Consider the following 25,589-nt stretch of genomic DNA (forward strand, 5'->3'; position numbering starts at 1 on the left):
CGCGATTCTTTTTGAAAAACATAAATCCTTGTGTCTCTGAGCCGCAGCGACACGGAGTGATTCAGAGAGGGTCCTTCTGCTGTTGGTTCTGGACTGGTGTTCTTGTGTTGGTGGATAAAGCAGACTGCTCCGTGTTTGGTGTTGCCGTGCCGCTGTGCCGCTGTCACGTCTGTTCCCTGATCTCTGCGTCACCGACCGATTTGATATTAAAGTGACAGAAAAAAAAACGTTATAGTAAAGCCGCGGATAATCAGGAAGCAACGTTACTACGCTATAATCGATTATCTTCCGTCACTGCATCGATACCGAATCGTCCACGTCCGCATCGCAATGCATCGTAGAAACGATTATTTTCAACACCCCTAGTAAACGGTCTGCAGAGTCAAAAACCCTCAAAGTACACCCTGTAGAGAGTAAAACTCTAACACAGTCTATGCTGCCCCAAAACGCCTCATTGGAAATTTCTCATTTTCCATTGTTTACTTCCTGGGTACTGTGACGTGTGAATACCCAGAGGCCACACCCTCTGCCAGCATTTCACGAAACAAAGCTTCACAAACCTTTCAGCGATTCATGCCGGATATGTACAGCGTAGGGCACTGAGGAACGATGCTGTTCCTACTTTGTTTGGACCAGCGGGAGATTCGGGTACACAACCTGTAAGTATTCATTGTTGTTTGTGTATTTATGATGTTTAAAACAAACAAGGTATCTACCACGACTGTTTAAATGGGTAAACGTTTTTCGGGCTGCTAAGTTGGGATCGCGGAGAAATGCTCTCCGCAGACCCATTCTCACGGCGTTATAAACCTTTTTCTTACTCAATATCAAGCCACACTTATTGTTTTTACTTCGGCTGTGAGTGTTTGTGTGTGCTCAGGATGAGTTTCGCTTGTTCTCGCTGTATTGCGGACCCGGAAGCCTGTCCGCTCCTCGCAGCAATGAGCCTCGCAACGTCCCGACCAATCAGAGCACACTGGGCTCACAGGGAGGGGGGGGCAGGAGCTCCAACAAGCCATTTAGGACAGAGAGTCCTAAACGGGACCGGTGAATACACATACTTTACAGAGATGCTGTATGAGAAACCGATGTGAGTTTGGAAAATTGCACAGTATAAATATATTTTAGTATACCTCAACAATGGAATTATGATCAGTAGAAATGGCCATGACATGGGCCCTTTAAGGTTAAGTGAAGTTTGGAGGAACTTGAACCCGGATAAGAGGGAATTTTCTTGCTATTCAAGCTCATATAAAACTCATTCACGCATTGATTATTTTTTTATTTCTGTGGAACTTCTGTCCAAGGTCAAAAGTTGGCGTTACAGTAGTATTGTAATAAGTGACCACGCAACAGTGTTTATGGAGATCAATTTAGGCAGGTTTGAACGTCACGCAAGATGGAGGTTACAAGTTTATCTACTTCAAGACCCAGACTTTGTTACATTTGTGGAAAGTTGCATTGACAATTATTTTTGAACTAAATACAGATGAAACTTCAGCCAGCATTAGATGGGAAGCATTTAAAGCTTATATAAGAGGAGAAATTATCAGTTTTACAAATTCTAAAACTAAGCAGCATAATCAAGAATTACAAACATTAGAAAACAAAATTAAGAAAGCAGAGACTGAAATGTACTGTCACAATGATCCTGAAAAATTACGTGATCTATCCGTCATGAGAGCTAGTTACGATAAGTTAACAAGTGACAGAGTGGCTAAAAGCCTAATGTGGACTAATCAAACGTACTACGATCAAGGGGAAAAAGCGGGTAAACTACTGGCCTGGAGAGTAAAGAAAATGCAAGCAGAAAGAATAATCAATGGTATAAAATCAGTATCTGGCAACTTACAGTAACTGTAAATTTTAGAGACTTTTATAAATCAGTATACAAATCAGAATACACAGAAAACAGGGAAGCTCAGAGCAATTTCCTTGATAGGCTACAGTTTCATACTCTGTCAGATGATGAAAAAGCAAAACTAGATAGTCATTTGACAATAGCCAACCTTTGTGAAGCTATAGGGAATATCAACAGCGGTAAAGCACCCGGACCAGACAGGTTTCCCATAGAGTTTTATTAAACATTTAAAAAACAACTTGAAAAGCCGCTTCTCGATATGTATGAAGAATCTTTTGTCAAAGGAACGCTCCCAGATTCATTGAGATTAGCTATGATAACTTTAATATTAAAACCAAACAAGCCACCAACCAGAGATGGAGTACTCGAGTCCTGGACTCGGACTCGAGTCGGACTCGAGTGCCGATTTTCGGGACTCGTGACTCGACTCGGACTCGCGCACTGATTGACGCGACTCGGACTTGGACTCGTGAATTCTCGCACACGATGACTTGGACTCGGACTCGGACTCGTGAATTATCGCGTACGCTGACTTGGACTCGGACTCGGACTCATGAATTTTTCCCCCCACGATGACTCGGACTCGACTTGTACATTGACGCTCCGACTTGGACTCGGACTCGGACCCGAGCAAGTTTTCTATGGAGTCTGATGTCCTCTATCCTGGCGTGTGCACCGGCCGCGAGGCGAGTTCACGTACTGGGCCCCGCTATTCCAGTCTAAAGATGTCTAGAGACACACCCCGCATCGTGCTGTATGCTTTCACACATTCTGCTTCCACATTGGAAAAGAGCAGCGCAAAATGCTCTATGTGGAAACAATATTGAAGAGAAGGCTCCGGAACACATTACTCTAAACATCGAGTTCAGACATATAGGCTGTCTTGAAAACTATCATCAGAGTAACGTGATCTAATCAATACATAAAGATTCAGCCGATAACACGAAAGCACACGGCTACTTAACATGCAGAATGACGTCATTTTGCATGCTAAGTAGCCATGTGCTTTCTGGGGCTAAATCTTTATCAGTAAACCGATTTAACCGGTAAAAGTTCCTTCAAAATAAGAGTCCTGATCTTATTACTTTCAAAATAAAAGTGCAAAACGAAAACTTTACCATAGGAAAATATTGGCATACAAATATAATCACTTCTCTAAAAGGTAACTCATTTTAAACATAGTTTATTTATATATAATAATAATAATAATATTAATATTAGTAATAAGCTTTATATTTGTATAGCACCTATTACAAGAATTGTAGCCAAACTCGCTTTACAGCAGTTCAATAGACAGATTAGTATAACATGACAGGATAAAAGCAATGTAGAGGAGCAGCTACATTTCAACACATATATCCATGAAGATTAATACATGAAGACTTGTGACTCGGACTTGACTTGGACTCTTCTTAGGTGACTCGGACTTGGACTCGGACTCGAACACAGGTAATGATGACTCGGACTCGGACTCGACTCGGACACTCCTTGGGTGACTCGGACTCGAACACAGGTAATGATGACTCGGACTCGGACTCGACTCGGACACTCCTTGGGTGACTCGGACTTGGACTCGGACTCGACTACGACTCTCCCTTGGTGACTCGGACTTGGACTCGGACTCGAAGAGTGGTGACTCGAGAGTGACTTGGACTCGTGAATTGGTGACTTGACTACAACACTGCCACCAACAGAATGCTCATCTTACAGACCAATTAGCTTAATGGGATGTGATAGAAAAATACTTTGCAAAGCTCTTTCTGGACGATTGGATAAATATCTCCCTCAATTAATTGTTGATGATCAACAAGGTTTTGCGCAAAAACGACAGGGATTTCACAACATCAGAAGAGTTTTAAATATACTACACGAGAAACATAACGCGAAGGACACAGCAATGCTTTCAGTGGATGCGTGTCAAGCATTTTATAGGATTGAAGGGACTTATCTTTTTGAAGTACTTCCAAGATTCGGGTTTGGTGAAACCCTTCTGAAATGGATTCAACTGCTATATACAAACCCAACCGTTGAGATCCTAACTAACAACACTATCTCGGCACCCTTTAATTTAGAGAGATCTACCCGACAGGGTTGCCCTCTGTCTCCACTGCTATTTACATTAGCAATCGAACCTTTAGCTATGGCCGTTAGAGCACATACAGAATTATCAGGCATTACTCTTGGGGGGATAGAACATCACATTTCTTTATACGCAGATGATATAATATTTTTTCTTGACAAATATAAAACATAGTATTCCCAATTTAATGAGCGTAATAAAGGAATTTGGTGAATTTTCTGGATTCAAAATTAATAACTCTAAATCAGTGTTGATGTTTCTGAATGACAAAGAGAAACACAGTCCCATAGTAGATACTCCATTTATGGACAACTGACGGTTTCAGATATTTGGGTGTTAAAATCACTCCGGAACTCAGAGACATAGTTTCAGCTAATTATGATCCCCTGGTAGATGGAGTGACTGAAAAACTAAGCCGCTGGTCCAACTTGCCTATCGGAAGAATACATATCATAAAAATGACCATCCTACCTCAATTTTTATATTATTTTCAAACGCTTCCATTGCCACTACCAAATATGTTCTACGAAAAGCTTAACAAATTATTTAGTCAATTCATCTGGAACAGCAGAAAAGCCAGACTCCGTCTTAAACTATTATACCTACCTTATGAGAGGGGGGGTCTTCAATTCCCTCATCTTAAATGGTATTATATGGCTGCCCAACTAAACTCAGCTTCATATTATTTGTGTACAACAACACCCCCGACTTGGTTAAACATAGAGCAGACATCAACTCCATATCCAGATCTGTCATTACAAATGTATCTTTAATCTTCAGATTAAGAAGACATTGAAGAAACGTACAAAAAAACCTTTTCTTAAGAATACAATCTCAGTTTGGTATGCTGCACACAAACATGTGTCTCAATTTACTCCTGTTTGGGGCAATGAGCAGTTTAGTCCTGGGAAAAGAGATTTTAATCATGGAATACAAAAGGCATTCAGAAAATTATGGATCTATATACAGACAGAGTTTTGCTTTCTTTTGATCAGCTGTCGGAGATATCAAATCCCTAAAAAGCACTTTTTTAAATATTTACAGTTAAAAAGTTACATGTCATCAAAACATAAACAGATAATGTCTGTACCACCTTTATCGAAAATTGAGGAAATAACACTTGCAAATTTGGAAGGAAAGGGCCTAGTATCTAAATTCTACAACATGATGGTTGCATTTGACACTGAATCAGCATTAGATAAATTAAGTGCATGGAAAACGGATATAGATGAGGATATTGATGAGGAAGATTGGAATGCTGCTTGCCTAAAAGCACAAAGTCAGACAATAAATACTAGGTTCAAATTACTTCAGTATAAATGGTTAATGAGAATGTACATAACTCCTGTCAAACTTCATCATATGTCTGCCAATATTCCAGATGTCTGCTCTAAGTGTTTGGATGAGAAAGGAACTTTATTTCATTGTCTTTGGGAATGTCCACAAATTCAAATCTTCTGGAAGGATGTTATTAGGTGTCTGTCAGAGATGTTTAACATTAATGTCCCTTTGAACGTCAAACTTTGTGTACTTGGAATATATCCAAAGGACTTCAAACAGACTTCAAAACAAACCAAGCTTCTGGATGTTGGCCTTCTTCAAGCCAGGAGGGCTATCGCTTTATGTTGGAAATGTACGGATGCCCCATCACTGAGGTTGAAGGAACTTTCTGGAAGTGTTGGTCTAGAAAGACTGACTTACATCGCTAAGGGCCAGCGGAAGGACTTTGTTCAGCTCTGAGAGCCATATATGCACATTATGAGGGACGGGAATGTGGACTGCCTCTGAAAAGAAACTGTGAAATTATTTCTGTTTTATTTATTTTATTTGTAGGCCTATGCTTTTAATACTGGTGCAATGTGAGGGTGTGTGTATGCGTATATGTGCGTATGTGTTTGTATAAAAAATGTTTTAAATATTTAAAAAAATTAAATAAAAAAAAAACCTACTCTTCAGTCTGCCAGGGTAGAACCGGTAACTTTTTTTATTTACATGTTCTAGAATTTTGACATTTAGTTTTTAATATGACAGTTGAACAATATAATTGTTCACGAACCATTAGCCAGGATTTTGTTTGTTCTTGATCGGTTGGGTTGACTGCAGGCTATGAATATTCAGAACATGAGGAAAGGAGCAAAACTCAGAAACCATAGAATTGACATAAAATATGCATCAGACATTAATACCTGAAAAGAATGGCTGCATTCCTTTCTGTGCTATAATACATATCAACTTTATTTATGTTGCTTGTTTTAAACATATTGACAAAGTTATTTGCGGTAAAACAGATCACATTTTAAACACAAAGAGAATCGATCAAAAAAATGGTGTCTAAGCTTAGGTTTTGATCAAAAATGACACCCAAGATTTCTGCAATGCTGAGCTTTGAGCTAGAGGTCTGCCTTACTTTATGGATGTGACGCTGCTGCCCTCTACTGGATATACAATATGTTGTCATTGTAAATACAGGAACACTGATCATTTTTGTCCACACAGATATTTGGTGTTTACTAATACTAACATACATTGTTTTACTTATAGCAAGAAATTAACTTATAATTATCAGTCTGCCTGTATCTGCACTAAATTCATTTCCATTTGCCACTTGAATCATGGTATTTCATGCACTAATACAGTATGTGTCCTTTAACACAATTAATAATTTAGTCTGCATAGATAGAAGGATGGAGAACATGGAGAGAGGATAAATGCCTCCGATAGCTCACCTTGATAATCATCACAATGAGGGAATGGATACAGAAGAGCTAATCAAAAAGAGTTCACTAACTTTCTATCCCTTTTGTTCACTCATTTTTCTTTTATTGTCAGGCACATATTGGAACGCTTCTAGAAAATTAACTATTTTCTCTTTGACAAGCCAAGGTGAGTTGGTGTCCCCAGCCGAGCGAATCCAACAGGGAAGAGCTCTCGATTTTTAAGCTGCTGCTGGTAAGGTCAGCAAGCAGCACCAGAACCAGCCATGCAGGAAATCTTTTTGTATCATTTGCAAATGCAGCATAATGCCGTGCTGCTCTGTTTATCACCAGACAGTGTGATCCAATCATTTCCCACTGAGCTCTACCAGCAGGGTGCAGTTGGAAACACCAGGCGGGAAGGGGGACCAAAGACTAACTGGACCAAATGCTACCATTAATCCATCTTCTTCTCATGTCAGATAGAGATGTGTGGTGTTCTAATTAGTTTAGCAGTGTCCTGCAGTGAAATTATACTCCATGCACAATTACTTCAGCAGAATTGTATGAGAGAACAAAATGTAGATATACATCTGCACTGAGGTTGTTTGTCAGATGATGCTGTGTATTAAGTAATTCCACCAAGCGTGCATAGTTAATGAAAATGCTAATTGGTTGTTGATGTCGGTTAATTCCCTGAAGCTAGCACCCAGTCCCACAGATAAACAACATTAATGGAATTTTAATTGCAAAAGTTGCAATAAGTATAGCAGTGGCAAGCTGCGACAATAAGTCAAGCTTTTTTTAGGTCATCGCCACAGACTTAATAATGAATTAGAATTGTCACGACTATGCTTAATGTTGTCAAAAAGTTCCCTCAGTGAGCTTTAATTAGCATAATTACTCAATAAATGGTGCGTGTGTGCGTGCATGCGTGCATGTGTAATAATAGAGATGAAGGACATAGACTGCTTTTATCCCTATTAATTCCGCTCTGTCTTCTGAACAAGAGAATGCGTGATGCAAGATGATTTTAAATACACACCTGCACATAAAGGGTCTCAAAGGAACCCTCTAATGCGCTATTATGGCGCATTTCCACCACACGGCCACGCTCGGTACTGCTTGGCCCGCGTTGGGCCTTAACAGGGCCGGCTCACTTCATGCTGCGCTTCCATTACAGTTTAGGAACTGGGGTAGTTACTATAGTAACGCAGTGTAGGCGGAGCCGTGACGTCATCTTCAATGAGAACCCCAGAAAAACAACACAGCCGTTAGCTGTTAGCACTCAGAGCTCACAGCTCCTTATATATGTTCAGAAACTCGACAAAAGTTAAACAAGTACACACCACAGACTGCCTGTGTCATGGTGAATACAGTCGCTGCTTTATTTATGTCTGTATAGGCCGTTGTTGTGAGTGTGGACGGTCGGAGCATATACTGCGTTAGCTTAGCCAATCTCCATCTAGAAAACACGCATTTTAAAAGGTTTTTCGCCTGCCGTCTGTCTGCAAACTTGCCAAAGCATTAATTCATGGTTTTTACTAACCGGTATCAGTATGTTGTTACTTCGGCATCATTTTGAAATGTGTATTACAATTAAATCACGGTCAAATATGTCCATCTTGTTGTAGTTGTAGCCCCCTTGCCAGCGATCCTCTCTCTAGTTTAGCATACTCAGCCCGACTCAGCCCTGTTTGTTGGCCCCGATAGAACCACAATTTTGTCGGGCCAGAAAAGAGGTGAAAAAGTGGCCCCGGGCCGGGCCGGGCCGTAACTAGGCCTAGTGGAAGCGCAACCAAAAACGGGCACAGCACGACACGGCACGCTTAAACCGCGCTCCGCGCCATGGTGGAAATGCGCCATAAGTTGCAAGTTGAGAAAGAAGGCAATGTGAGTTTCTTGCTTTAAAAAAAAAAAAAGGTCCACACACACATACAGACATCGTTGTACCAGCAGAGAATTTGTTTCATTTGTAGGAAATCTTGCTGTGATCTATTTTGGACGATAGGCTGCACTAAGATTAAAAGTTGTTGTGATTTATGACCTCAATATTTGATACTGGTAGGTTTAAGAGAGAGATAGAGAGGGACAAAATATAGCAAGTCAGGGAAGAGTTAGTAAACTGTAATGCTCAAAGGGTGGATGTAAACCTTGCCACATTTAAGGGGAATTTGTGTCCTTTTAAGAGGAGATTCAATAACTACTGTATTAGCAGTATTTGATTAAATGTTTTATGATTATCTGGCATTTTTCTTCTGTCACTAGGTAGGTACTGTGGGTTTTGACACTTTGTACTGCTCAAGCAACTGTTCATACCGTATTGTTGACTGTTGTATAATCGAAAACTTCTCAACATAACATCTATAAATCCTGTATGATTCTGCTAACATGCATGCATGAGTAATTTAACGAGTTTCTGTGAACAGAGAGAAAGGCTAAGAGAAAGAATACTACTGATGATACCATTTTATACATTTTAAAATAGATTTTCCCCATTCCACCTGTTCATTTGTTTAATCCTGAGAAGCAACATTAATATGATTCTGTTGCCTTGAAGAAATATAATCAACATGTGTCTCTGCTGCCTGAGATTTTTTTAATCACTATCATTATGATTGAGGGTAATTTTGTTCTTATTCTTTCAGAGGAGATTTTCCAGTCCCAAATTGCCCATTGGTGGTCCCCTGATGGTGCCAGGTTAGCTTACGCCACCATTAATGACACCCTGGTGCCCAGGATGGAGCTGCCCATGTTTACAGGCACACCCTACCCAACAGGAAAAGAGTACCACTACCCTAAGGTGCACAGTTTTTCCCTTTTAGAATAAATATTTTCTTTAGATTTGAGATGTTATATTCATTAAATTGTCTCATTTCTCCTTCTCCCATTAAGGCTGGTGAGGAGAACCCTGTTATAACCTTGTATGTTGTGAATCTTAATGGCCCACTTCACACCATCGAGATGAGGAGACCTGATGATCCAAGGATGGGGTGAGGCATTCAACTATCAACCAGATCAATCTGCATTCAGTCAAGTGATGCATATTTACACCTCATGCATATTTAATTTAAATTAAATTAATATATTCTATCATGTGTTTAATCTCTCTCCATATATTCATTTACTGATGCTGAGTCTTCTAATGATGTTTGTAACAGCATTTTTTCTCGTGAAAAGATTCTGTACATTTAATTACTCCACTGACATATTTTTACTAAAATGTGGTCCCATAATTAGCGCAAATACACTTAATACCCCTTTACTCTGTTCGTAGTAATGTTCATTTTTGTATTCCTTTCTTTCTGTGGCTCAGATGTTGCTCTCACATCAAACATTTTCTGCAAGAAACCTTAATGGGACATCCCTTTCTACACTGTCAAACATTTTTGTGTCAGTGATTGTTTGTTTTAGTTTTTCTTCTGTGTTTGTCAGTGAGTACTATGTGACCATGGTGAGATGGGCCACCACCACCACCAAACTGGCCATCAACTGGCTGAACCGAGCCCAGAACATCTCTATACTCACTCTGTGTGAGGCCACAACAGGCGTCTGCACAAAGGTTTGTGTGTGTGTGTGTGTGTGTGTGTGTGTGTGTGTGTGTGTGTGTGTGTGTGTGTGTGTGTGTGTGTGTGTGTGTGTGTGTGTGTGTGTGTGTGTGTGTGTGTGTGTGTGTGTGTGTGTGTGTGTGTGTGTGTGTGTGTGGGTGGGTGGGTGTGGGTGTGGGTGTGGGTGTCAAATGAACTCTGGGATGTTTTCATACACTAAATAAAACACCCTGTTTTACAGAAACATGATGATGAAAGTGAAGGATGGCTCCACAGACAGGTAAGAATAATGACTCATACTATTTATAATGGGAGTTATTGATTATGTTGCACTTGCTTATATTGAACTATTAATTTCTGGAATTAAGTTAAGTTTATGTATATATTCTTATCTTTGGCAAAGCAATTTGATAACGTTCTTAAATTATACATGGTAATTGTGCAAGCTTTAGTACAAAATTGTAATGGGGGACTTTTTTGTGCACTTTTTGCATTTACTAATCCATTTCAATATGTTTTTGTAAGCTCTATGTTTCATTAAGTAAAATGTATGAATGATCTCTATGTGTCCTCAGAATGAGAAACCTCTGTTTTCCAGAGATGGGCTGAAATTGTTTTTCACCCGTGCCATTCCTCAAGGCGGCAGGGGAAAGTTCTTCCACATTTCCATGTCCATCTCCCAGGTAAGATTATACAGTATGTTAAGAGTCACATTACTATGTTTATTATCCAGTCTTTTTGTATAAGTAATCCATATGTTGGACTTTAATTAACAATATTATCAAAATGTTTGTTTTATGCAATTTTGCTAACCCTTATTACTTCGTTACATCAACTTTTAATAGGCTGTGTTATTTTATTTTCATTTATAACAATATCATATATATGAAGTTATCACCATTTAATAAACATACTGCAATGTTTGCAATGCTTCTCTTTATCTCCAAAGCCCAACACCAGTACAGACACACTACAGTCCATCACGTCTGGAGACTGGGATGTCACCCAAGTCCTGGCCTATAATGAGGACAGCCAATTAATGTGAGCACCCACAAACCACCACCAGCATCAGTTAAAACAAACCAGCATCACCACCATCCTCACATCTTGATGTCATAATTATATTATTGCTTTATGTAGATATACATTCTTTACATTTATTATTATCAAACAAAAGTCTGAAAGTGATGGTTTTATCATTATTCGAGATTTGGCCTGCACACACATTAACAACAAACCTGTTCCTATTGTCTATAATGTTAGCCTAACATATATCATATATATATTATAATCATAATATGAATGTTTTCACCACAAGGCTGTGCGCCTTTGCGATGAGCCATAAAGCAAATTGTGTATCATGTGAATGCAGCTTTATAGTCAAATTGTGTTCTTCTAGCATTTTGTAGAGTTCGACACAATAAACCTCTCCAAATGTACACAGCGTAAAATCCCCCTGCTTCTCTTTTGAACCCATGATAATTGTGACTCATCTCCATCACTTCTAGATGGTTTCACACCTAAACATACCTTTGCAAACATGATTTCACATGCACACAGCTGCATTCACCCTAATGTATACACAATGTTAAAGTTACTTTAGAACAACAACATCCAAAACCTCTTTCTCAAGGGCCCAAATATAATCTTTTATAAAAATGTCTCATCTTTCATTTTTACTCCATCATTCATTTATGAAAATTAGTAGTTTTGTAACTGCTAGTGTGTTCCATGTGCCTTTTTCCCACTCCTCAAGCTGAGGGATAGCCTCTTGTTAAAGCTTAATTCAAATCTGCTTACATTACATTATTTTCTCTGTTATATTAATGTAGATACTTCTTGAGCACTGAGGATGGTCCTAAGCGAAGACATTTATACAGGTAACAGTCTAGCCTTTAGTGTCAAGAATTGTTGTTTTGAAAGTTGATACCATTTTGCTGATTTAGATTTAGAAGTTAAACGTCATCTTCTTTGCTCCATAGTGCGGACACCTTTGGGTCATTCAATCGACGCTGTCTGTCATGTGCCTTGTCTGACAGCTGTGATTACATCAGTGGGTCTTTCAGCCACAACATGAGCTTTTTCTTGCTCAACTGCAAAGGTAGCTATGACAGCAATTAATCACCCGTCCATTTATTTTGTGTCACCTGTGAATGGTACTAAATTATCATAACTTAAGTCAGATCAAACAGGAAAGGACCATAATGCCATCAAACCCTCTCTACAGACCCCAGAAATTACTCGATAATCAATTGTCCTTCACCTCATATATTTGTAATCCAACTCTCCTATCAGCCTGCCTAGAAAGAAATAGGGAGGCTGTTGTTAAATTGCAAGCTGTTTTTAACATTATTCAGACTCAGCTCTCTGAACTAAAGCTTCTTTTAAATGTTGATAAAACCAAGGTAATGCTCTTTTCAAAAGCTAAAAAGACACCAGAGCCTGTTTTAGATATTGTAACTACGCAAGGAGTGGTTGCCTGTTACAAATACCTTGGTATCTGGCTTGATGATTGTCTCACTTTTAAACTTCATGTCAATAACTTGCTTAAAAAACTGAGGGTTAGGCTAGGTTTCTTTTACAGGAACAAGTCCTGTTTCTCGCTTGAGGCCAGGAAAAGGCTAGTCACTGTGACCTTTTTACCTGTGCTGGACTATGGTGATTTGATTTATATGAATGCACCTGCCAATTACCTGATCAAGTTAGATGCTGCGTATCACAGTGCACTGAGATTTGTGACAAACTGTAAAGTATTAACCCATCACTGTACCAAGCCAAGTATGCAAGGGCAGGTTTGCCTTCACTAACTGTACGGAGGCTCAATCACTGGTACATTTTTATATACAAAGCCATGTTAGGGAAACTTCCATCCTACATCTGCTCCCTGATCTCATGGCGAATTGTAAGTGGCTACTGCCTGAGATCGCATGCTGTGGTTTTATTAAATGTGCCAACTGCTAGGACTGTCTTAGGGAAGATAGCATTTAGATGCACAGCTCCTCTGTCTTGGAACAATCTGCAAATTAAATGGAAACTGAGCAATCTGGTGCCACTAAATGTTTTTAAAGCTCGGTTGGATGCTACACAATCGGATGCTGTTGGTACCTGTTCATGTGGATAGTTATTGTAAATTGTAATCCCTGTAATGATGGTGTATGATGTCCTTTTTGTTGTTCTGTTGTTTTATGTTTTTATGTTTCATGTGAAACCTACTTGAGCAGGTCTCCCTTGAAAAAGAGATAAATGATCTCAAGGGATTCACCTGGATAAATAAAGGTTTGAAATTAAATGAAATGTGAAAAGGCTATATCATTTCCACAAGGAGGACGAGAGAGTGGGAAGAAGGAAAGGAGGAAGGGAGCAAGTGCCTGAGCTTTACACCATGCGCAACCACAATGTTCCAGCACTGTGTTCCCAATTAGTTTAATCCATCAATCACTGAATTTGATGTCCCTTCTCCCTCCAATTTGAGGTTTAAGAGCTTATGTTTGAGAGAATTTGCCTGTTTTGCTGGCTTAGGTAAAGAAAAGCTACTTCAGTTTGCATCACATAAATTGAATAAGGAACTAACTTACTAATAAGAACTGCCTCTTTCCCAAACAGAAAAACTAAATGGGATGTCTTTCTCTGTTTTAAAACATTTTCCCTTTTAATGTTTAAAACAAGATGTTTAAACCATGCTAAACATTTCCCTGATGTCTCACTGATGTGTTGACAATGACAAAACATTCTGATTTTCTCTTAAGGACGGGACATCCCATTTGTAGCTGTTTACAAGACACAGAGAGATGGAGACAGTGAGACGCAAGACAGGGAGAGTAAGTATTTCTACCAACTTTATCACTAATTTGCATTTACAAAACTCTGGATTATGTTAATGACATTATGTGCAACCTTGTGGGCAGTAGAATAATCACTGAAAATGGAAATGACCTTTTCAAAAGGGACAGACGTGGTTCTTTTACAATGGAGAATGACCACCTGCGCCCTGAGTGACTTTTTGTTTACAAGCCAAGTCCAGCATGTTGCCAGTAATCAAATTACTTCTCAGAATGGATTCTCATTAAATTATAACCTGCCCAACATCAATATCAGCAAACAGTAATTTCATTACTACAGTATGCTTGTGTGACAGTCTGTCATCTTCACCTACATGTATATGATGTCCCCGCCCTAACTATGTTAAAACATTCTTGATGTTATTTGGTAGAATATTTGTATTTAGCTGTTGAACTGTGGACTTTGCTTGGGAACCAGAAAGTTGCCATTTCAAGTTCCATTTCAATTTCCAATTATTGTTCCCAAATGTTCACCTACAAAACTAGTGAGTATGCTTTTTTTTAAGGCTTTTTTACACGGACAAATGTAAATGTATATTGACTTTAAGATAAAAAAATGCTTGCATCCATGCAATGCTTATGTTTTGCAGGTAGTGCTTAACATGTTGACAATGAATCCTGGACACAGTTTCAGTTAACATGTTTGTTTGCTTTCTATTTAGATAGAGTTCATGATGAAAGTTAAAGATGATAAGAGGCTTTGATATGGTGTGGGGATGCTTTCTTCTATGAATTTTACATACATATTTTCAAACTATGCACACTGCAGTTTGCTTGACTTGGTTGACAGATATCATAACTGCACACAGTATGTTTAAAAAGCAAGCTCCAACCATATTACTGTCCAAACATTAATACAGTTAACTTTGTTTACTGCAACATTATTAGTTAATTTTGTGATTTCTACAGGTATTGCAGAAGTACATAACCTGGAGAGCAATGACAACCTGAGGCTGACCCTGGACTCCATGCAGATGCCCACTGTGGAATACAAGGAGATCAACATTGATGACTACAGTATGTGTCATGTTTCAAAGCCACAGTCACATTAGTGGACAAGTCCATGTACACAAGTTATCTGATAGTTGTCAGAAACAGACTGTAGAAAAAACCTAGGGTAACAACTTCCAGTCTGGGAAACACTGCTGTTCAGGACAGTGTAGTTAACTGCAACGTTTAAATTGTAATATCGATTAGCGCCACATCAATTTGGCTCTTATTGCAATTTGGCATGAGATGATTTACTTCTTCATACCTATCCAATATCACATACCATTGTTAACATGCCCTGCTGACCGGTGTCTGTTTTTGTTAAATATTCCACTGTACATCCCATCCTCCAAAATCCTATTCTAGATCTAGATGGTATAGTATCAATACAGTATCAATGAACGTTTATCATGAACTGGTAACACATAAATAAGGTTCAAAATATACGGTAGAGTTTCTCAATTAAAGGAGTATATTTAATGTTTGTTTGCAATGTTATGTTTTGCATAACAGTTGTTTGTATCTACACTACAGCTTTGTCAATGCAGATCCTCAAACCTGCCGGCTTCATGGACACATCACACTATCCTGTGCTCCTGTTGGTGTATGTATAAGCATATTTTTTCACATACTGGTCTAATCATTTTGACATGGAAAAAGTGTGTGTCCATTAGCAATGCTGACCCAACATGGCTTCCTGGACTGAGTTTTAATCAAGCATATTGTTCTCCACTCTTCTTGGATAATAATAACACTGGGGATAAAGACACTTATCCTAATCCTCCAGTCCACCCCTTTATTTTACTAGCATTTCTTTTGTACATTTATATATCTTTAGCTCAATTCTAAACTTTTTAGAAATCACCTTTTGGAATCCGCTTGTTTGCATCTCAAGCGCATATGCCTATCTAATAATTACAATTATGTAACTGTATTAAAGTGACTGTCTTGGAACAAGTTATATCTGCTGCATTTTAGCTTTATTTTATCCTAATGCTAATCTGTACATGTTGCCCATTGTCAGTTCACAGATACAGTACCCATAGTAAATAGTACACCCAAAATTACGAACATAAGAGCAATAATGTATTTGGACAATAAAAGGAAACTGCTTTTTACCCACAATTTCCAAAGAGAAACCAAATTATTATTTATACCCAGCGTAATCTTTTGATATTAAGAGAAAAAAAAGAAACAATGCTTTGCCTTAAGCAGTCTTAAATACACTGATCTGGTTGTTTTTGGTTGTTTGTGTGTAGCGATGGGACACCTGGTGGTCAGACGGTGGCGGAGCAGTTCCACTTAGACTGGGCCACAGTGCTGGTGAGCAGCTTCGGAGCGATTGTGGTGCGCTGTGACGGACGAGGTAGTGGCTTCAAGGGCACCAACCTGCTGCACCGGATCCAGAATAAACTGGGGTTGTATGAGGAACAGGATCAGAAGGCAGCACTCAAGTATGATATCTTTTAACCTTGTCTTCTTCTAAAATGACATTAAGTAAACATGAGTAAAAAAAAAAATGTGGGGCCAGAATTCCTCATGACTCATGGCATGAATTAAACATAACATTTATTATAGAAACCCACTGACAATTCCAAGTCACAGTGGAATTAATCTCTTGATATGTTTAGCAATTTCAAAAAGCAATCTTCAATTAATTAAATTGCAATGCAAATATTCCCTCACATTACTTGTTATTTTGAGAATATCGATCTTTTATTTTAGGAATGACATGTTGCAGTGGGTCATCTATAGTAGTAGTTTAGGTAATTTATATAATTCTAAGTGCCTTGTAAAGACAGCTAGTATGTGCAACACAGTATCTATGCTGAGACAGTGTATACAAAAATCAAATCAGAATTGTTCTTCCTAACTAGAACCAATGTTTGTTTTTTTTGCAGTTTTATTTTGAAAGAGTCCTATGTTGACAAAACCAGAGTTGGAGCTTTTGGAAAGGTAAGAATAGTCTTTGTGTGAAAATATAATCATGCATGTCTTCGTTAATATCCAGGTTGTACTATTTGTTCTTGGGGTTTTACTTCAGGAACAAAATATGTTGCAGCATTTCCAAAACAAAATTATTCCACATGCATAAGTAAAAGTACCGCAGTATTATCAGTAAAAGAAAAAAAAATAGTAACCATCATATGTCTTGTGAGAACCACATTGTGGCAGTGAGTTGTGGTTAGAGCGCCGGCTGCCGCAGAGATGGTAGTGGCTCATCCGGAGACCAGACAGGTGATCAGAATCAAGTAATGACTCACTAAATAAAAGCATGCTGGTAACCTGCTTCTCAGAATCAAAAAGCAGTATTTTGTCTCATCTGGACGTTATACGTCCAGTGGGGATGGAACGATTGCTCCCCTGAGCCGAAGATCAGCGCACTAACGCACTGAGCCACAGCCTCCATACTTACACTTTCTGACATATTTATGATCCGCCAGCAGATGTTATTAATGTGCGTCTGCGGTGTATGAAAATATTTAAAAATAAATTCAATAGTTTTTATTATAAACTTCTTAGGCCTTAACATCTATCACTGTGTATATCACAATTCAAACATGATTTAAAAAGCTTAAGAAACCCCATACCGCTCAGTCACACTGTGAAATGTTTACCTTTTTTTAAATCTTTTAACGGTACCACTTTAATAAGACTACCCTTATAAAGGGTTTACGAAGTTTGTAATTCATTTATTAATTAGGTTGTGAACACTTTATAAGTCATTAATAATAATAATAATTAATTATAATGTTGAATGTTCAAACAAAGTACTTTGGCAAGTTAAGGTATAACTTTTAAAACGCTTAATAAGCAACTTAACTTTCATGATAAGCAATTCTCGGTCACGATCAGTTGTCTCTGTGAACGGACGATTGTTGTGTTACTGTAAATGTTGGGCCGCAAGGTATTGTGGGACAGCATTTTCTCCTTTCCTTTCGTAAAGGTCAGTCCAGTGTTTCCTAAACTAAAGGACATTAAAAGGAAGTTTCAAAGCTCCTTTCCTATCATCTAGAGCAGTGGTTCCCAAACGGTGTGCCGTGGCACACTGGTGTGCCGTGAGGCAAGTCCGGGTGTGCCGTGGGATTTTGTGACAACCATACGTTATTATTGCAATATACAACTACACAAAAATAATTATTTTTTAATTTACTATATCAGTACTTTGTATGCACTCATTTCATAATACAGAGGCAAACTCTATACCTAAAAACAATTCTTTTAAAAAAAATCCTCACAGAACCCCATATTTCGCTGTTAACGCAGTTGCACAGGTGGGAATTATAAGACCGTGGCACATCGAAGGCTGAAGGACAACATTAAAACAGAGAAACACGCAAGAGGGAAAATGGAGCGCTTTCTTGTGCGGAGCAAACCACCAACCACCAGTGCAGAGACTGCCGACAACCCACCACCGAAAGAAAAGAGAACAAAAACTGTCAGCAGACAGTATCATGAAAGTTACCTGTCTTATGGCTTCAGTTGGATGTCAACAATCCTCAGCCCGAGTGCGTCGTCTGTCGGGAGAAGTTAGCTAATGCGAACATGGTTCCAAGCAAGCTGAAGAGGCACTTGGAAATCAAACATACCTTCCATGTTCAGAGAAACTTGGCCTACTTCAAAAGAGCGCGGGATCTGAATCAGAGGCAGCAAGACCGTTTGTTGGATTGTGTGAAAGTGTCTGAAAAGGCAATGGAGGCTAGTTGCATGCTAGCGGAGCTCATTGCAAAGCAGAAGAAACCTCACACAATAGCGGAGACACTCATCCTCCCCGCTTGCAAAAAAATTGTAGGTGTCATGCTGGGTCCAGATGCCGCAAATGAGCTATCCAAAGTGCCGTCGTCTGATAATACAATCAAAAGAAGAATCTACGACATGTCAGAAGACATTGAGCAACATTTGACAGAGAAACTGCAGGCGAGCGGCAGATTTTCCCTACAAATAGACGAATCTACTGACATAAGTGGGGCTGCCCAACTTCTGGCAAACGTCAGATATGTTGATGCTGACTCTATCAAAGAGACGTTTTTCTTCTGCAAAGAAATGGAAAGCCATACTACGGGAGAAGAAATATTCAGGGTAACTAATAACTATTTAAAAGAGAACAGTCTGACCTGGAATATGTGCGTCAGTCTTTGCACAGATGGTGCGGCAAGCATGACGGGGAGAGTGAAAGGATTTATTGCTAAGGTGAGAGCACAAAACCCACATATCGTGACAAACCACTGCATTTTGCATAGAGAGGCATTAGTTGCCAAAACCATGCCCCCGGAGTTGACTGAGGTGCTGAATCAGGCTGTGCAGATGGTGAATTACATCAAATCAAGGCCCCTGAAATCTCGCCTCTTCTCCCAGCTGTGCGCCGAGATGGGAGCCGACCACCAAAGCCTGATCCTCCACACAGTGGTACGTTGGCTGTCACGGGGGAAAGTCCTATCCCGTCTTTATGAGCTTCGGGAAGAGCTTTTGGAGTTTTCACGTGAACACGCTGTCCCACATAAAGAAAAGCTTGCGGATGAGAGGTGGTGCGCCAGGCTGGCTTACCTCGCAGACATATTTGGGCATCTCAACGAGTTAAACGCCAAGCTTCAGGGCAGGAATGAAAACATTTATCATCCACAGACAAGATTCGGGGGTTTATGGGCAAACTTATCCTGTGGCGCGAGGCTTGGGAACAGGGCTCCATGGACATGTTCCCGCTGGCATCAGCTGCGCCGCAGGCAGCTAGGGAGCGCGCTGTATATCCAAACACCGTCAGACCTTAAAAGAGAGGTTTGACCGCTATTTTCCACGTGTGGCTGACATCGAGGACTATGACTGGATCCGAGACCCATTCCACCCGGAATTCCCAACAGAAAAGCTCACTATGAAAGAGAGAGGAGTGCGCAGAGCTCCGTGTGGACCGCACACTGAAACTCAAATTTAGTGAGCTCCCACTGGATCAGTTTTGGTTGGCTTCTCCATCGGAGTACCCAAGCATCTCCCACCACGCGATTGAGCAACTTCTTCTTTTTCCCACTACCTACCTGTGTGAGTTGGCGTTCTCTACTCTGGTTTACATGAAGAACAACAGGAGGTCACGGCTCTCTGTTGAACAGGACTTGCGAGTGGCCCTCTCCTCAGTGCCACCAAGGATTAAAAAAATCTGCACGCCCCGACAGGCACATGTATCTCACTAATTTGTAAGTCGGCAAAATATTTACAATAGCACATGTTTCAATGCTGATTGCTGAAATGTTACATTTATCATTTGTAGTTCAGGACCATGGACAGTGCAGCTTCCTTGCATTGACAGTTCTCTGTGCTGAATTTCTGCTGAGTGTTTGCCTCATTTTTAATTTTGTGACCTGTCTGGTTCAAATGAGTGTGTTGCTGCTTTGATGAAGCCTAATTTGATAAAGTTTCAAATTCATTTCTGAAATATTTCGTTAATAAATATTTCATGAGTAATATAGTTGTCTTTGTCACATTTTATTTGGCATTAGTCAATAATTATGCACATTTACAGATATTTTACATGATATGAGTGATAACACGTGTTATAAGGGCTATTTTGCACAATAGGTGTGCCTTGAGATTTTTACTTGTCCTTTGGTGTGCCTTGGGCACAAAAAGTTCGGGAACCACTGATCTAGAGAATTTGAACAGCTCTTATCATTGCTGCCACTTAGGTACTTCCGGGTCATTTAACTCCATTAGGAACCTTCCTAAGCTAAACTGACCATTTGCAACCCAGAAGCAGGTTACCAGCATGCTTTTTTTTAGTGACCCATTACCTGAGTCAGATCACCTGGCTGGTCTCCAGCTGAGCCACTCCCATCTGTCCAGCAGCCTGCGCTATAATCACACCATAATCACACCCAACTGCCACACGTATATATCTCTAAAAAGTCAACCTTTCAGAAGTTCTGACACCAAAAATATTTTCAAGGGGTTTTAACACTAGAACCACCACGGGTCGCTGTATACCTAAAACCGCCAACGGGTAAAATGTACCCGCTATTAGAATGCATTGATTTTCAAGGTACAATGTTCTCTTATAAATATCATACTAGAACACAGGGTTCACAGTGAGTTTTGATCGCACAGATACCAATAGAATCTGTGGACTCTCAGCTTTCATATGATATCTAGTGCAGATAGAATACAATCTCTCTCTCTCTCTCTCTCTCTCTCTCTCTCTCTCTCTCTCTCTCTCTCTCTCTCTCTCTCTCTCTCTCTCTCTCTCTCGCTCTCTCTCTCTCTCTCTCTCTCTCTCTATCTCTCTCTCTCTCCTCTCTCTCTCTCTCTCTCTCTCTCTCTCTCTCTCTCTCTCTCTCTCTCTCTCTCTCTCTAGAAAAGCGCTAGGCCTATAGGCTATAAATATAATGTATTGTTATTATTATGTGTGGTTGGACTCTGTCTCACAGGCAGGTTGCAGTGTAACATCAGGAGACTGGGCCAATTGTACATTCTCAAACTGCACCACTTAGAACTAACTAAACAATGCAGAGATTATTTTTATATAATTGTATTCAATAACCGTAACGAAATTCAACAGTATGAAGTGATTTGTAAATAGAAATACAGATTTGACTTAATGTTTTCATAAATATATTTTTCTCCCAGTTTGTCATGGGACTTATTTTTACCCTCTCAAAGAACCGGAATCGAGAACCGAAAATAACCGGAATCGAAAAGCAGAACCCGAATCGTTAAAATCCAAACGATACCCAACCCTATGTGTGATGCAGTAAAATATTACCGAAAATGTAAAATACGATGGCGAAGAAGAAGATTCCAGTGGCCCCAATTTTTGTCCATTCTGGACAAGTGAAAAATGTATTCGGACAAGTAAATTGTCAAACTCACTTGTCCATGGACAAGTACTCTCTAAAAACGTTTTCTTACACTGAAAAGTAACTAAAGCTGTAAGACAAGTGGAATAAAAAGTTGCATTACATTTAAGTACAAGCATTTCAAATATTGAATTGAGTGCACTCAGTACATTCCTCCGCAGGCAATAACATGCATGTTTATTGTACCTCAGGTATATGGAGGCTTTGTGACCAGCCGTTTGGTCCGGGGCGATGAATCCCCTGTAAAGTGTGCTGCTGTCCTCTCACCCATTACAGACTTTGAATTATACGGTAAGCTGTTTTTGTTGCAGATCTTTGTTTTACTTTCAAAAAGCTATCTCTGCATATTCATCTAGGCAGTGCTGTCAGAAAGTATAAGAACATATATATAATCTAGCACTTTGAAATATGCAGCTGGGAGTTTTTTCTGTGGCTTTGTACGTGTATGTGAAAAAGGAGCTCAATCATAATGTGCCAAGTTAACAACAGCAACCTCACCTAAGCTAACAAAGGAATGAAATATGTGAAAAGTATAATAGTGTGTGTTGAAAGTGACGGAAAATGAGAGGCGGTAGGTAGTCTGTTAGCTGTACCAAGTCAGGACACTGCAAATTAAGGAAGAAGTGGGTAGCACAGTGTGACTGATTTCCTATACATTGGATTTCTCTGTGTTTGCCAGAGGGGTGAATGGTGAATAAATAATATCTAGAAGGGTGATATATTTGAATAAAAAAAATGGAAAAGTGTACTTCTTACCTTTTAAAATGGCCAAAGAAAAGACAGAAATTACTTGTCGAAATGTGTTATTTATATGAAGTTTTGATACTCTTTGGTAATTGAAACCCTCTTAACCCTGTAGCATCTGCATTTTCCGAGAGATATCTTGGGCTGCCTAAACCTGATCCGAGGGCATACACAGTAAGATTTCATTTTAATTCTGATGTTTCAAATTCCGTCATAATTATTGTTGTATTTCATTTAATCTTATTTGTTGCTGTGTGTCTCATTACTCCTCAGATGGCAAATTTAGCACACAAAGCATCTCAGTTCATGGATAAGAAGTTTCTTATAATTCATCCAACGGCTGATGGTAGGACAAAGATGTTCAAAACCATATATCTATTTTCTAGTTTTCAACATTACATGAAGCAAAAAAATCCCTGAAATGTTGTCATATATATCATTATATTTTTTCCAGAAAAGGTTCATTTCCAACATACAGCAAAATTCATCAGCCAGCTCATAAATGAAAAGGCCAACTATACGTTACAGGTATGTGGTTTTACGTGTATTCCTCTGTAATTTTAACTCCTGCTGATGACAATTTCTCTGCCTGGTTCAGTTATTCGCCAACCACTGGGAGTTCTTTGATCACAGCAGTCTGAGGAGTATCCCTCCCAATGCCTTCATTCCACATAATGAGATTATCAGACCTTTTTGGGCATCCTGCATTAACACCAGGACTAATCCATTTAGGATACGATAACGAGCTAATTTTGGACTGATAGAAGGGTTACAGAGCGCACAGCATCTGTATCACCTTTCTACTCATGATATCTCAATGCAAATGGTTTCTATGGATAATCAAAAGTCTCCCCTTGACCACTTTTTGCTGATCCCACACAATATTTGACAAAAATCATGCAGTTTTTTTTATTCAACATAAATGTGGTTTGTTTTGCCTATTTTAAAAATTGTTAATTTGAATATTTCTGCAAGCTGGCATGGGTCCCTAAAATGTAGTGCAGTTGCAGGATTTACGTGAAAAGTTTGCATTTGGATGAAACCCTGAAGTGCCTGAAAATATTCCGATTTATAACAGAGTGCACACATACATCCTATACCGGTTTCCCTTGATAAATCACTCTGAACTCGAAATATGGTGCACCTTTTGCAGGCTTAATGAAACGCCTATAAATAGTAAATGAAACGACCATTATTAATATTCATTTACACTGACTGCATGAAGTCAATCGTAGGAAGGAAGGAACATAATATATGAGAAACTGTCACTAATGAACTTGGAATCATGACGAGTTGGACACAGGTGGGCAAAACGCACAAGATGAATCAGATAACGTTATTTGTCACCCTTAAAACAAATGCATTGAATTGCAGAATCATAATAATAATACAAAAATAACTTAATTTTAGGGCTGTCAAGTTAACGCGTTAATAACGCAAAAAAAAATTAACGCCACTAATTATTTTAACGCGATTAACGCATGTGTATTTTTTGTCCTCGGCCACCCCGTAGTTTCAGAGCGCATCGAGTTTAAAATACCATCTACAAGCTGATGCTGACAGCCCCGCTCCTGCCGGCCCGCTTGTGGCAGACCACACTTCCACGCTCACTGGCAGGCCCGGACAGGCCATCGGGAGGACCGGGAGTGCGTGTGTATGTGTGGCGCCGCTGGCGCGAGCGAGGCACACCTTACGTGTTGTTGTTGTTAGCATCTGGTGCTAGCTAGCTGCGCTAACGGATATAAGGAGCTGTTTCAATGAAAATAGAGGAGCGACATTTCTCCGACAACTGCGCCGAGCACTTGACTTTATGCAGGTAGCCAGACAGTGGGACATTGTACGAAAAGTCAGCACACTCAGCACGGATAGTGCGCGCAACATGATTGCAGCGATTGCAGCGTCCAGGCAGCTCCCGTTCGAGCATGCCTTGAGCTGCACATAGCTCCAACGATCCATCACAGTGTCTCCACATTCTCTCACACACATACACACACACACACACACACACACACACACACACACACACACACACACACACACACACTTTGTATTGTATGAGAGAGGTTCCAGGTTGAATTGAGGCGAATATTTGTAATGTTCAGAGGTTGTTGTGTTTAATATTCATGAGAATATTTGTCATTGTTCAAATGATAATAAACAAACATATAAAGCATATTTGTCCACTCATATGTTGATAAGAGTATTAAACACTTGAAAAATATCCCTCTAAGGTACATTTAGAACAGATAAAAAATGTGCGATCATCATCGCTATTAAATATTTTAATCGACTGACAGCCCTACTTAATTTATATTGGACCTTTTAAAGAACCTGATTGCAAAGTCTTGAGCAATAAAACACAGAATTATACAATATGTGAAACCATTCACTAGTATCTGCATGACCTATTGAAAACGGAATCAGTTTAAAACATATACTGTACGTATATATATTTAAACCTATACAGTCTTCGATTTTAAAGTGATTTTGTAATACTGTACACTTTTGTTACTCGTGAGAATAATCTTCATTATATTGCTTATATTATTATAGCCTGTATTAGATACAGACATGTATTTGTGGGGTTAATGGCTTATTATCTTTTTTTCAAATGAGCCCTTTATATCTATTCATACTATAATGTATGTAGGAGGTAATATTTCCCTTTTTTGTTCACTATTTCTCACTGTTTCTCTCTCCTTCCATCTTTCTGCCATCAGTTTCACAGTTTAACATTTCTCCAGTTAATCTGCAAACGTATTTGGATCAAAGTGTCCGTGGAGGACCCTCAATTGTCCCGTCAAGATTGTTTTATATACATCGCAAACTTTTCTTCAGTGGCGAACCGTGTCTATCACAACTGGACCTTCTGTAGACACACACACCGCCCCGCCGCCACCGCCCCCCCCCCCCGGCGTTATAATGTCCGTCTTTTCACTGAATTGTCGTCTTGAAAAGGGTACAACAATTCCGCAACAACTTCATCTTCACCTGT

At 39.4% G+C, this 25,589-nt stretch overlaps 1 protein-coding gene across 1 annotated transcript in view; it reads left to right on the forward strand.

The window, feature by feature from the left end:
* dpp6a (dipeptidyl-peptidase 6a) overlaps window positions 1-25,589 on the forward strand; it is a 194,349-nt gene that overhangs the window by 166,219 nt on the left and 2,541 nt on the right. The window contains exons 9-25 of the mRNA XM_034147785.1: window positions 9,283-9,437; window positions 9,530-9,627; window positions 10,070-10,196; window positions 10,424-10,462; window positions 10,758-10,865; window positions 11,132-11,223; window positions 12,015-12,062; window positions 12,165-12,283; window positions 13,929-14,000; window positions 14,931-15,038; window positions 15,546-15,615; window positions 16,271-16,465; window positions 16,913-16,967; window positions 22,042-22,141; window positions 22,710-22,768; window positions 22,868-22,940; window positions 23,049-23,122. Of these exons, the coding sequence (XP_034003676.1) occupies window positions 9,283-9,437; window positions 9,530-9,627; window positions 10,070-10,196; window positions 10,424-10,462; window positions 10,758-10,865; window positions 11,132-11,223; window positions 12,015-12,062; window positions 12,165-12,283; window positions 13,929-14,000; window positions 14,931-15,038; window positions 15,546-15,615; window positions 16,271-16,465; window positions 16,913-16,967; window positions 22,042-22,141; window positions 22,710-22,768; window positions 22,868-22,940; window positions 23,049-23,122 (1,592 nt within the window). The remainder of the gene's footprint in view (window positions 1-9,282; window positions 9,438-9,529; window positions 9,628-10,069; window positions 10,197-10,423; window positions 10,463-10,757; window positions 10,866-11,131; window positions 11,224-12,014; window positions 12,063-12,164; window positions 12,284-13,928; window positions 14,001-14,930; window positions 15,039-15,545; window positions 15,616-16,270; window positions 16,466-16,912; window positions 16,968-22,041; window positions 22,142-22,709; window positions 22,769-22,867; window positions 22,941-23,048; window positions 23,123-25,589) is intronic.

This window comes from Trematomus bernacchii, unplaced genomic scaffold (assembly GCF_902827165.1).
Source record: "Trematomus bernacchii unplaced genomic scaffold, fTreBer1.1, whole genome shotgun sequence".
Lineage (NCBI taxonomy): Eukaryota > Metazoa > Chordata > Actinopteri > Perciformes > Nototheniidae > Trematomus > Trematomus bernacchii.